Source organism: Chaetodon trifascialis, chromosome 6 (assembly GCF_039877785.1).
Source record: "Chaetodon trifascialis isolate fChaTrf1 chromosome 6, fChaTrf1.hap1, whole genome shotgun sequence".
Lineage (NCBI taxonomy): Eukaryota > Metazoa > Chordata > Actinopteri > Chaetodontiformes > Chaetodontidae > Chaetodon > Chaetodon trifascialis.
Window position 1 is genome coordinate 11,600,822 of NC_092061.1, and position 14,347 is coordinate 11,615,168.

Here is a 14,347-nt window from a genome sequence, read left to right on the forward strand (position 1 = left end):
AAAGTTTTCAAATGTTTTGTGTGTGTCTGTGTGGGTTGACCTTAAGAAACTCAGAGCCAGAACTAATAATGTTTTCTGTGTACAGTTTCTGTCGCACAGAGAGGAACTTTTTCTGATAAGATCCTAAAATTGCAACATAAAATATATGAAATAGACGGTTGTCTGAATGAAATGTGTGAGGAAATGTGCCTCGTTAGCAAGCATAGCTCATATTGTACCTCGAGAAACCACAGTATAATAAGGGCAAAGATTGTGGACATGGGTTCTGAGGATGGTGTTGATCTGTGATGATCAGACCCTCCATCCAGCTTCTTACTGCCAGTGGTGGCCCTTCCTCAATCACAAACCTCCAGTGACACATGAAATCTCTTCATGCAGGTAATACAGCCTTGAAGCCCAAATCACCAACTCAGTATCTGCAGTTTGCTGATGTGTAAACCAGTGATTCCAATTTGAAAAATAGCAAAAATATCACAACCTCCTCCTCTTCTCCTCCTCTTCTCCACCTCCTCTACAGCTGTGTTTACCTCATCTATTCATACTGTACCTGCAGAAAACTCCCCAGAGTAATTGCCGAGTCTGGTGGTTTCCCCTGCAGCCAAATCTCAGTCTCTATTTTTACATGTTGAGAAGTAACCTGGTTCTGTATAGATACATATTGATGCATGAGCATTTCACCTCACTTTAATGACAGTTTTCAGGTGGCACTATACTCCAGCATTTGAATAGTCACTGTGACCTTTTTGTCTTGCTCCTACAACTTTTGGTCTATGCTATCACCTCTGGCTTAAAGATTGAATTTGAGCTCTAAACACAAATTGCAAATTGCAGTGTGTATTTTTCTTCAAAATATTGTATTTCAAGCATGTTTCAGACATATTTAACTGTTCTCAAGTGTATGTGTTTGTTACTCAGCTGCTATGAAAATTAGGTCCTGTCTTCATGACTCCTGAGTGAAACAAAATTAAAATACGGATTTCAGTGTCAGCAAAAACGTTTGAAAACTGTATCACAGGGTGCCAAAGGTGCATGTAAACTCACCTGGATCACGCCTTAATTGGAGTATGGCCTATTGCGAGGTCACGCTACAGTATATATGGATGCAAAGCATAAAAAGCTGCCTTACACAGATAATCCCACTGAGTCCTCACCAAACTGGAGAGCTCGTCCATCTTGTTTGCGAGTGACCTTACACTTCCTCCAGCAACAGATACAAGGTGGAGTTTAAGTCTCTACCCCCTTCAAGGCTGTTCTCTTTCCTTTGCATCGTTCGGATGGAAGCAGGCTGCAGACCTCAGGGATATGAGATGTGACTGTCAGACACTTGGAAAGCAAAGGCATTGTTGATCAGTTGGAAAAAAGTGCCATGAAAAAAAGAGAAAGGCAAAACAAAGCAGGGGTAGATTTAACATGCTCTGAGGCTTTCTCAGACTGCTCTCTCCAATAACAGTGTTTTTCAGCTCAAAAGTTCTCAGCTGTTAGAAAGTTGTGAACTTAAATGGGGAGCTGCTTAAATATTCACAATCACAATCACAATCAGAGGTAACACAGCAACAGGGGCGAGCTGACCTTCAACACATCACTTTTATGGTTCCTGATTATGATTTTGGTCTTCAGTAATTAATCAAACTTCAGCCAATATTAAACTGGTGCTTTGCATGTAGAGTACTTGTCCTGGCACATCAAATCAAGTGCTCCCTATTCACAGATACATACATTGTCTCTGTTTCTAAAACTCAGCTGCAGCTGCAGGCGAGAACATTTCCCTTCACAGGCTTCAGCATCATTTTCATTGGAGGGATTATTCCTTTTTATGCGATTGTATGCTATGTTGGCATTTGCTGATGATTTTATTGAGTCCAGTTTAATTGGATCTACGAGATGATGCGCTGCACTTGAAGAAGTCCTGTTTTAAGACTGGTACATTTGAACCGGTCTTCAGGAATCAAGTGGTCCCATGTGAGGTCCTAAACCCACAGCTGAAAGACTCTGTAATAGAAAATGTTCTTAGATTAATCACGTCACCCGTTCACAAACCCATGATTTCCTGTTTTTGATTTTGAAGATACAAGTGAAGGGTTTTACATCCCTGAAGTCCTGTGCCATTCATTTCAAAAATGAACACGGTGAAACCGCAGGAGACTTTGTAATTGCAGAAAAGCAAAATTCATTTAAAAACATATTCTCTCTTACCCTGAGTCCTTTGAGCCCCTGATGTTCATAATAATGTTCAGTACTCTCTCCATCTCATGTTCACTTCGCATAGACTCTATTTTATACACCTTTCATAATGGCCAATGAAGAGAACAGTATATATTCAAGTTATTTTCTTTTTCCTTTCTGCTTCATCTAAAATGGCTCATAAGTACAACGAAACACATTAGTTCCACTGAGTCCTTGCCTCTGGAAGGCATCAGCTTGTGATTTCTCACCACCAAATCACAGGGATTTTAGAATACAGGGACTTTACAATAAGTAGATCTATGTTATTGGTGTTTTTTTAATGCTCTTTAAGGGTTTTGCTTTTGTAAACACAGCGCTAAAAGAGACCTTTAATTTACTTTATATGCTGACAAAAATGTTGATTTCCTATCAAGACAAACTGAATGAACTGAGCTAAAATGTAAACATACATTTTGAAGCAGCTGTATTTGTGCACTGACAGACTGGACCAGAGAGGCTTTTCTCCATAATGCGGTCTACTTGATATGGACACTTTTTGCTGCGTTATTGGAATTTTTATACTAATTCTAAAGGACTATGACTATGCTCATGAGATTAGCACTGCTTTTGTTGTGTTTTCCGTGTGGCTGACATCAGAGGTCACTGAATACATCCGTGCATAATAATTATTTTCAGCCCTGTTCGCCCAAATGTAGTGAGAAAAATGTGCCCTTACTGTTCAATTGTATGCTGTTGAAACAGATTTTTTACTAATTTCCTTTCCACAAAGCCCATAATCTTTCCAATTCAAAAGCAATAATGAAAAGCCATAAAATTATTCTTCAAAGCAATAAAGTGCTCTTTCCACTCTTTTTAAGGTTGTAAAGAGCAGAATGAACCATTCTGATGCCCTGCAGTGAATTATGACACACACATACACGTGCACACACAGAAATACGTATGCACACACACCGTACACACACTTCAGAGGACTACAGACTGTGAAATTACCCAATCAGAGGGTCTTGTCGCTTCTCAGACATTAGTCATCACACATAAGCTGAACTTAGGTGATACACACACACACACACACACACACACACACACACACACACACGCGCACACACACACAGTAAAGACAGACTGGACTGAAAATTTCATAAAGCTCCATTAAAGTTAATGACACACCAAGTCCAAAGTAATGTGTTCCAAGACGTGTGTGTGCGTGCGCACACATGCGCACAAGCACGCGCATGCACACACGTACGTACGTACATGTGCCTATTTGAGTGAATCATCAGAAGAGGTGTCAGGATGTGAATATCACAGCCAGCTTGTTTATTCTCCACTTGTCATTTTGCTGTGAAAATAAAGATTTATTGAATGTTTACGAGAAGCCATGTTAACAACAGGCACCTTAAGTTCTACAAAACAATCTGCGCTTCTCACCTTGAGTCACTTTGACCCTCTTGTTCTTCTCGAGCGCAAGCTACAAGCACACACTTTATACGCACCCACAGTTTGCCCACACACACACACACATACTGAACAAGGACATGCACAGAAAAATGTAAAACACATTCAACACACAGCACTTTCATCCCACATAGGGTGCAGTTATGATCGAGCCAACAAGCCGTTAACACTTGTGCATCTACAGGCTGGGGAATGTTAAACTGTAAAGTTGCTGTGGTGTAAAGTTTGTCATCCTACAGTCGTTGGTGCTGCACTGCATTTTTGGACTAAAAATGCCAGTGGTTATGAAAGATCTCTTTTCTGGAGTGAGTCAGTCCTCATAGACCACCTCTACAGTGTCTGTGCTGAATGGACTCAGCTATGATTCAGCTCATCTATGAACACACACACAAAAGAGTAGGTTTATAGAGCATTTCTTAACTGATCAAGGATAAGCAAGAACTCAATAAAAACTATTCATTCACTTTTCTTATGTGATGAAGCTTCATCTAGATACTCAATCAGATACCTACATTCTGATATGATATCCTATCTGCTGAGGTCAGCTAAATATAGACACAGGGAGAGTGCAGAAACAGGCTCTGTTAGTACATGTAACCAAGAGAAAAGGAATGAAATGCCCAAGAAGAGATGCATTTAAAATACTGCTGCAAGTAAGTTTACGTCAGGTAGGAAATGCAGTACTAACACACAGATATACAGTCGCACAGTGTGGGTTAAAATGTGCCTCCACTTGATGTTTGTTTGTAAAATTAAATTAATAGATCAATTGTCTGAAGGCCAAGATGGAAGCCTGTCTAGGATCATCGATATGACCTGAGGTGAAGATGCACCTTTGTGAATACTCTAAATATCTTCTTTCAGGTGAAGTACGGTCGTTTTGGCTTTGTGTGGGACGCGGCAGTGCTGGAGTACGTGGCTAATAATGATGAGGACTGCTCGTTCTACACCGTCAGCAACAACGCACCAGACCGTGGATACGGCATCGCCATGCAGCACGGCAGCCCCTACAGGGACATTTTCTCCCAGAGGTAAGTACTATAACAGCAAACAACAGTCAGCAGCATCCTCGACTGTATATTTTTTGATATTTAAAGGACATGTTTCAAATGCACATTGATGGAGACGCCACTTTTTTTCCATACAGTCATATTGTCTTCAGTTTCAGGTTGAGAAATATCCCCTGCTTTTGAGACAAGTTGGGAAAAAATGCATAACTTCAGGAGAGGTTGTGGAAGTTTTTATTGCCCCAAATTCATCTCAGCCAAGTAAAAAATGGCCACTCCCATAATGTTTGCCCCTCTTCTTGCTTACAAAATCTCCTCTGTAGGTCAGACTCCAGGATAACAGCAGATTAAATTGTACATCTATCTTCCGGAGGAAATAGGCAAATGGCACTTTCACAACTTGCGTGCAGCTTGGTTGCTTCGCTTCAGCACAAACCACTGGTTCACATTGAGGTTAAGCAAGTCTGACAACTCTGCCTCACAAATAAGTCGCTAGTAAACAGTGTAGATGTATCCAAACTGATCCCAGCTGTTTGTCTTGTTGCTGGAGCATGCAGTGGAGGTTTTGTTTGTTCAAGGTATCTCATGGATCAGGAAAGTAACTGAATTTATTCTTATTTATCTGGTCCCATATGACTATTAGGAAGCTCAGTAACCACACAAAGGTCGTTCACTCATCTCCTGTCAGCTGCTGAGCTGCTGTCTGCGCCCTGCTTCACAATGCTGAGTGTCCGTGTTTGTTTGTTTGTTTGTTTGTTTGTTTGCATTAATTTTTAATGCAATGCTGCGATATAAACCACATCACCAGATTGCCGGTTCAGTCGTATGAGGTGAAGTGTTTCTGTGAAGGCCACATAAGGATTGCTTGAATCCCAACAGAGTCATGTTGGTTTTATTTGTGAGCAAGCATGAGATCATTTTAAGAGGAGGGAACAACAAAAATGTCTAATGCCTTCATTAAGCTGTCATAATTTATATTATGTAAAATAGTCTGTCAGTGTTGTTTTGTGTGTTTCATCTGCATGGGCCAAACTGTGTGAGCTTTACAGAGTGACTAGGCCTGTCTGTTTATAGCTCCATATCCGGTGGAGCGTTGCGCTTCAGAATATTGCCTATCATGGCTGTTATTAAAATAAACAAGCAATTAATTGACAGACCATGTTTCCAATTCCCTTCGATTATTTCGGGGGCAATGTCACTCTCTCTGGAAGACAGTTTCAAACTCACACTGGTCCCCACGGTTCAAACAGAAACAGACAGAAATTATCAGGAGAAAGAAATAATTACAGAGGTGTAATTGTTTTGTTTTTCTTTGCTTTGATTTTGAGATTTTTCATCCTGACAATCTGTATTATACAGATTAATGAAGCACAAAGAAGAGGTTTAACAGGAATTGTATTTGCAGTCATGCTCTGGTGGCAAAGAGACGAATATTTCACTCAGCTAGATTATCTTTGGTAGCCTGGTCATAACAAGTCTGGAGACTTGATGATTGCAATTGGATTTGTGTTGACTGGTGCACCTCCATTTGTTCAAAATAAAACAATTGTTTACTAAGTTACTGTATTTTCCTCACAATAACTAGACCACCCACCACTGCATTTGAGCAGAACATAATCAATTTTAATACCAGTGAATGAATTGTCGATTACATTGACATTTCTACAGGTTTCTGCTTCATCACAGTTGTTGTTGAACAGAGATACTCCACTGGACCGGTTAATGCAGACTTGAGGAAGAGAGGATTTTTATTTTTAACTTGATAGCAGTTAAAAAATGGGGAGTTGTTAATTTCTAAAGCAGTCCGTCACGATCTCTGTCCACAGCAACATGCCCAGAATGCTGTGATGGCACCTTTCCAAAATACTGAGGGGAAATGTTGTGGAACTAGAGTATAAGCCTGAGTGTTATTAAGTCTACCAAATGACACAGGCCGCAGTATCTACAGAAATGGGCATGGGCATGATTTTGTTCTCATCAGTGGATTGCTGTGCAGATCCCATTCACTGAAAGTGGATTTCTAAAGCAGTAACACACATTGCAGGGTGGACGGGGAGAAAAGCCAGCCAAAAACCACTGCAGCTAACATCTGCTAAGCCTGCCTCACCCCTCTCAGATGCACATAGGTGTCTGTTCGCAGTGTCAGACAGTACAGTTTCAGTGTAAAGATACTGTAGCTTCTGCATCAGAATATATTGTCAGACATTTCTTTAGTCGTTTTACAATTTGTACTTGATGTCTTGATGTGACATGGCAGAAGAAAAATATAGACTACAGCCTCAGGCTTTTCTGTCTTTGTTTTAAAACACGTTCTTCATCAAGATCTGTGTAACGCCTCAATTCATTTTTCAGGATAAGTTGCTCTTCATGGCTTTGGAGTTGGCTTGCTCTCAGACTGTTCTTGCCATTGTTTTCAAATCAAGTACTTTAAAAGGTATTCCTCAAGGATCAGTATTGGGTCCCTATGTATTGACTTTCATAATAGTAATTTTCCAGTTCTCTTTTATGCTGATGATTCCATCCTGTATTACACCAACCCACCTTCCCCATGCTTGTTTCAAACTCTAATACAACATATGGAAACTGTTGATGGCCCAACTCCTATCCATGCCATCTGTGGTCATGTAGCTGATATGGTTACAGCAGTATAAACACTGAAGAATTGTTTGATATCAGATTGTGACACAATAGCCATGTGGTTTACATGCTTTTACAGGGATAGAGCTCTGTTTCTCCTTTCAAAACTTAAAATTACAAATATGCTATCCATTATACTTTTCTATGGAGGACTCTGGATTATGTACACCTTACAACTATCATTTATTCCAACCCAGTTTGAAGTTAGAGACCCTTGTATTTCTGAGGAGCTTTAAGATTTCTAATGATATTTCTAATTGTTTTTAATGAATGTATCTGAAAAGAAAAGAAAGACAGCACTATTCCATATCATAAAGAGAATACAAACATGAGTGAGTGAGATGATTCATAAACACTGGACCAATAATCTATTAATATCCATAAAGTCAGTGATTGTGTGGTTTGGTTGGAGAGGGAATCAGCAAATTCTGGAGAGTACTTACTTTGTGTGTGTGTGTGTGTGTGTGTGTGTGTGTGTGTGTGTGTGTGTGTGTGTGTGTGTGTGTGTGTGTGTGTGTGTGTGTGTGTGTGTGCGCATTCTGCATATTTGAGGAGTATTTACTATCTGCAGGTCCCCGGAGGTAATATGAGAGATGAAAAAGAATTTATTTGCTTTGACACTTTAGAGAGAAAGAGAGAAGGGCAGTGTCTGTAGAAACAGACAGACTGCTACAGCTTCATCATTTTCTACCACTTTGTTTATTACGAAGGAGCCATTGCCGGAGCACAAGTGCACCACCACTGTCTGTCTGTGTTTTCTGTTTGTGTGTGTGTGTGTGTGTGTGGATCTGGGTTTATTTGTCGGTACTGTTGAGCAAATTATGTGTGGCTGTGTATGTACTTGCATGTGTGTGGGCGCTGCTGTTCAGTGATTGATGGAGACAGCCTGCAGATTTACCAGAGTCAGAAAACAGCAACGTAAAGGGCTAGTCCACTAATTTAAACTGACAGCTACTGACAAGTTGTTTTGAAGTGCTGAAGGGGCAAGATTGTTAAAAAATAAAATAAAAATAAGCCCTCTCTCCGAGGCATGTATTATTTTTGTCTGTGTGAGTCTGCAGGCATTGATGTGAAAATTTAAAATAGAAGATTTAATCCATAAGAGATGGACATCTTGAGGGTGCTGCAGTCTAAGACGATAAGATGCAGGCCAGACTTTTTGTTGCGCATACTAAACACGATTACGTTTTACATTTCGATTGCAAGACAGATGAGGTACCTCTTTGTTAGTGATTGTGGTCAGAACTGCAGAATTTTAAGAGGAGTGCAACAAATTCAGGGAAAGTAGATGATAAATGTCAGTGGGAATAAACATTTCAGAGGAAATTAATTATATACTCATTAGTACGCTATCACACTGCAGTGTTGTTTTCCTAATAACTCTACTTTTCAGTTTAGGTTCACATTAGGTGAGCAAAGAGGGCTACATCCAACATATGAATCTGATCATGGTCACACCACTTGTTACATAAAATTCACCAACAAAGATACATTCATATTGTTGTTTTATTACCTGGCTGCAGGCAAGGGTGGCCTCAGGGCTGATAGTTTAGTGCTTCTAAAATAGAGCCATGGTACGCTGTATTTCTGTGGGGACCATGGCACTGAATGTTGAATGGTACGCTTGAGGGCCCAAATGACGTATACTAGAGCGACAAATCATTGCTGCAATCACAGACACATAATACCTCAGAGAGCGTGGGTTAGATTGCTGTTGTGAGCGTACACCACATGCTGGCTTCATTCTGTAGAAATGACATTAGCCTGTTAGCCTGTGGCTTGTCATTTCCTGGCCTGTGTTGAATGAAAGTAACCACAATAAAACTCTTGCCCATCAGCACTGATTTTCTTTGAAAATGAGTTCCAATTTTGGACAGCTATGTGGGACTAGAACTTTCTGAGGGCTTGAGTCAGAGAGGGCTTGATAAAGTTCATAACTGTGTTGTTGAGGGTTTCATGTGTGTAACGTGACAGTGGAAGGAGTAATTTACTGTCGACCTCAGCTAGTATGTCTTCCTTATTGCCAATTTAAGCACAGTTTAAACACATAGAAGTGGGAGCAAGGTCAAAGGATATGCATCCTGTATGTGTCAACAATCAGCACTGTTTATTTTTCTTTCCTTCCATCCCAGTCTCTATGATGCAGACTTGCCTTTATTTCAGTCTTAAATCCAGCAATCCATGCATCCTTTCTTCATTGTTCCCTCTACAGCCTTCCCTTACCTCTTTCATGCATTTATTTCATATCCTATCCGGATGATAAATTGAAGTCCAACCACGGTAAGAAATGTGTTACCAATATGAAAGCAGCCCTCTACTAAAAGTTGTTTTTTAAGTGATACTAAAATGCTCTGGGTCCCAGCGAATACAAAATAAAGTTAACTGTATATGACTCATAAAAACAGTTTGTTTGTGGTGCTTTCGGTATTCTGCCAAGCAGTTATCTCAGCAGAACTCATGACAATAAAATTGTCAGCAATAGTTAAAAAACTTGATGAACTGACTCGTGAAAGTTTGGTTATTGCAAACCTTGAAGTGAAATTTAATGAATCGTGTAGTGGAGTTTTATTTTGGAAATGTATATGATCAAGATAAAGTAAATTGCACCATTGAAGGACAGATATAAATGCCTTTAAAGCTGCTTTCGCGCATGTAAATCTTAGATTTTAGTCCCAGCAGAAGGGTTGTAAACAGAGGCGGTGTTGGGGTACTGAGTCTCTCCCATAAAGTCATTTTTGAAGAGCTACTTTGTTTGGGATTACTGTAGATGAAATGTCTTAACCAGACAAGAGCAGTCAGTACAGTAGATATATTGATCTGACCAAAAAAAGGTCTTGATTGTGATCAGCCACTACAAAGTCATAAAAATAAATCAGATCAGACTTTTTAAGAGCTTAGCTGACTGTCTTTCAGTCACACATGTGACACATGTAGTTACTGTACCTACAAAACTGATGACATAATAAGCGCCCAAAATCAGGACAATATGTCCTCATTGAATATAACATTTAAAAACTTCTCAATAATACAACGATTCATCACTTTATTAATAAGATAATCAGCAAATTAATTGAAAATGAATTCTGATCATATTTGTGTGATAAATAGCTAATTTTTCCTGAGGAGAGCTTTGCCTGTAGCTTTTAAGTTTGTAATTTATCACATTTGCTAAGTGATATCTGAGCAGCACTCACTGCCTGGTGGAGTGGAGCTTGATAGCCCACAGCTTGTGTAACACCTTTTTTGAATGTTACTGCAGTGAATTTTGCCAGCCAAACTAAAGTTGCCTCAAGCAGCTTTAGTTTGCTTGCATAGTAGTCTATTACACTATATTAGAAGAATAACTCAAGTCTTGGGACTCTGGTCAAAATACACTTTTCTGAGAAAAGTTTTGTTTAGTTGCTTCACAGCTTCACTTGCTGTTCTGGTTTGGGCGCCCGATGGAGAAAGGAACACTTCATCTTTATCGTGTCAGGTTTTTTATTCTCTCTCTCTCTCTCTCTCTCTCTCTCTCTCTCTCTCTCTCTCTCTCTCTCTCTCTCTCTCTCTCTCTGTCTGTCTTAGACATTAATCTATTGTTTTGACCATTTCTATAAATGTCATTAGTATTATTTATTCCAAATTAAGATTTCCATTTTGATCACACGGGAAGGAAAGATATTGCCACAATAAAGGCAGAGTGGAAAAAGAGACACACTTTGCAACACAACAATCACAATTCCTGTGAGTTCAGTCAATGCATAGACCCTCAACATGGTTCAGAATTAGCTCTTAGATTTCAGATGTAAAACAACTGAGATTCCTTTGTTTTGAGAGGGTTGCACCTTATTTTGAATGCTCTTTGTAGTGCCATAATACCATCAGCTACCTGCACAATCTAAATAAGGCTTGATCAAGGCTCCTGCTGTAGAAGCCAAAAGCTAAAAAGTAAGTTATTTGATTCATCATCTCTCCCTCTCCGTCATTCATACACACTCATTCACGCAGTCAGCTCAAGTTAAGCTGGAGTCTCTGAAGCCTTCAATTTCCAATCCATGGAAATCACTATGCATGGGGGAAAATAATGCATTTTTTCCGTGGGTGGTGAGCAAAGAAAGAAGGATTGTGTGTGTATATGCGTTCAAATGTGTGTATGTGTTTCTACAACATTGATATTGTTCCAGATGACAAAAAATTGATTTAATGTCACGTGTCAATCTACTGTTGCTCTCCTTCTCTCTCCGTCTTTGCCGAAGCTTTCTCACTCAAAAGCTGCCAGTCTTCTACCGATCTATCACTGTAAAGCTCAGCCCACACACTTACTGCATTCATTAAATCTTTATTAATCATAATTAATGATGGGGATGTGGCTCTCTCTCTCTGTTTCTCTTTGGTTGTCTCTCCCTCACTCTATCGATGTGTTAATGATGGTTAATGACTGTTTAACTTCTGTCTGTTGTTTATCATAGTTCAGCTTGATAATCGGTTCCAGTTCACCCACACACTGCAGCTTAATGATGCTTAATTGAAAACTTTGTTGACGAAGTGTATGACATTGAACCCTGAGAGTGCTAATTGGAGTAATTAGGCTTTGCAAACTTTACTTGAGGGACCAAAGATTCATGGGTAAATGACCTCCCTTACCTTGTTCCTTGAGCTTCGATATTGTGACACACTGTTAATTGAAAGGGCAAGATGTTGGCTCAGTGATTAGCAGTGAGTGGCTCACAGTGTTGTGTTGGAACATTGGCCCTGCTGGTTTCCTCGTGGTGACCTGTGCTCTTTGTGTTGTTATGCCTTTCAAGCAGTGCATGTTGGGATACCCCCCAGCAGGTCCAACTGTGGAGCTGTGGATATGGGTTGTATCTCCATTTGCGCTAGTTCTAACTACTTTGACTAATTTCTTGTCTTACCGAACACGTGATGCATATAATGAACTCTTTTGCACAGACAAACCTTATGCAATATAATCCAATGCTTGGATTCGCTTTTTATGCCTCCCTGCTCATGACAGCCATAGCCGGAGGCATTATGTTTGCAGGTTGTCCGTCCACTTGTCAATCCGTCTGTCCATCCATCACATTCTTGTGAACGTGATATCTCAAGAAGGACTGAAGGGAATTTCTTCAAATTTGGCACAAATGTCCACTTGAACTCAAGGATGAATTGATTTTGGTGGTCAAATGTCACTGTGACCTCCCAAAACATACTTTTGGCCATAACTCAAGAAGTCATACGCCAGTTCTGACAAAATATCACACAATGTCTCACAAAGTGATGACAGTTAACATTAAAAAGTCAAAGGTCAATTTCACTGTGACATCATAATGTTGTGCTAAAACACTTTTTTGGCCATTATTCAACACCATACCTCAGGAACAGAAGGGAAGATTATGACCATACCTCTCAAATGTCTCTGGGACAGCTAACATCCTTGCTGCTCTCCTTTAATGTGTACCCAGCTTTAGAAAAGCAGCACATTACCTCAATATCCAGCCAGGTTGTGCACACTGTAACTGTGAGATAGAGGTCAGCATGTTATCTCTGCCACAAAAATGAAGCAGTGAAAATACCAAGTCTACACCTAGGAAGGTCGCTGGAGAGACTTCTGTGGTTCACCCTTTTATATTTGGTACCAAAATAAAACCCACTCAAAAGTGAACTCAAATATGCACCACCAGCGCTGGAATAATATTTCTTCTGTCTGAGACAACTCCAGCAGTCTGTGGTTGAACAAACTGGCTTTCCAGATGTAGGACTATCGTGTGTGTGGCTGTGGGTCAGCGTGCTTCAGTCTCAGCTTCTCTCACTTTCATTTATTTTTTCATTTAAACACAGGGTGAGAATAGTTGTGAACAGGTGCTCTTCATTGACTGGGTTGATGCTGCTGAGTCTCTGTGCTCTCTGCACTGCCCTGCTTGCAAAAGTGGCAAAGGGATTTGGTCAAATAAACCGCAGTGAGTGACTGCAGCACAGGTTAGTTTGTTGCTGATTGTGTGCCTTTGTAACATATTTTTGACAGGTTTGACTTGTTTCTTGAGGCAGGTCAAGTAGCAAATTGCAACACAGTGTAATGATGATAATCTGATGCCTTATTGATTCCCCCTCGTCTCTGCCGGCAGATCAAAAATCAGGTTCAGCAGACCTTTAGTTTGTGGTGATTCAGCATCTAAGGATACTTCAGTTTGCTGATATGGGTGCCTGAGCTCCCTGACATACAGCCTGGCCTCCCTAATCACTATGTCACTCTCACCTACCCAGTGTAATTGAAATCCCTGCAGCCGCTCAAGTTTTCGCCAAAATGTCTGTCGTGTTTTAGTGCTCATATTCTCAGAAAACAATTCCCAAATTTTCCAAGGCGTGCTGGAACTCTGAGAGCAAAATACTGAACTACGCTGAGCCTGCATTCATCAGACCTACAGCTAAACTACTTTTAGACACTTTTTTGACTTTATAATAGGAACATTACTCTATATCATGTTTTCCAGTGAGGCTAACACCAGTGAGGCAGACAGAGACCGCTGATGTTTGCCAGCTTTGTGTTAAACTTGTAACTGAGCTGTCAACTCAGTGTTCTTCTCATTTAAGGAGCTGACAGCAACGGTCATCTCAGAGCAACAAACTCATTTTAGCCTAACACCTTCGTCTCTCATCTCCACTCCTCTACCCCCTCTCTGCTCATTTTGCTCATCTCACTCATTTCATCCTCCTCTCTTTACCAGCCTTCTTGCCCTCCTATCCTGTCTCTTTTCTCACATTGCATTATTGTGTTGTCAGCCATCCATCCATACCGAGCACACTGTCAGTGTTTTTCAGTTTTTTGCTCCCCTCACTCAATTTTCCATCTTGCCTATATTCTCCGACTCACTAACGTCTCTACTCCCTCTTGTCTTCACGTTCTCTCTCCACCTCTCACCTCACCACAACTTCCACTTTTCACCGTCTCCAACTTATAAATGCGTGTGCTGCAGAGGTGACAGCAGAAGAATATTCCTATAAAGAGCAAGACTGTTCTAGTTGCTGCAGACACATTCTGCCATTCCTCTGATGGCAGCGTGCTCCGTGATGACGCACTACGCCTCAAC

At 40.4% G+C, this 14,347-nt stretch overlaps 1 protein-coding gene across 4 annotated transcripts in view; it reads left to right on the top strand.

Annotated features, from left to right (window-relative positions):
• The window catches only part of grid2 (glutamate receptor, ionotropic, delta 2), a 478,994-nt gene that overhangs the window by 443,658 nt on the left and 20,989 nt on the right, over positions 1 to 14,347 (top strand). For all 4 annotated transcript variants that reach the window (XR_011602276.1, XM_070963684.1, XM_070963683.1 and 1 more), the window contains exon 14: positions 4,504 to 4,670. Coding sequence is in view for 3 of the 4 variants with exons in the window: in XM_070963684.1 (XP_070819785.1) it covers positions 4,504 to 4,670 (167 nt within the window). In the remaining variant the exon portion in view is untranslated. The remainder of the gene's footprint in view (positions 1 to 4,503; positions 4,671 to 14,347) is intronic.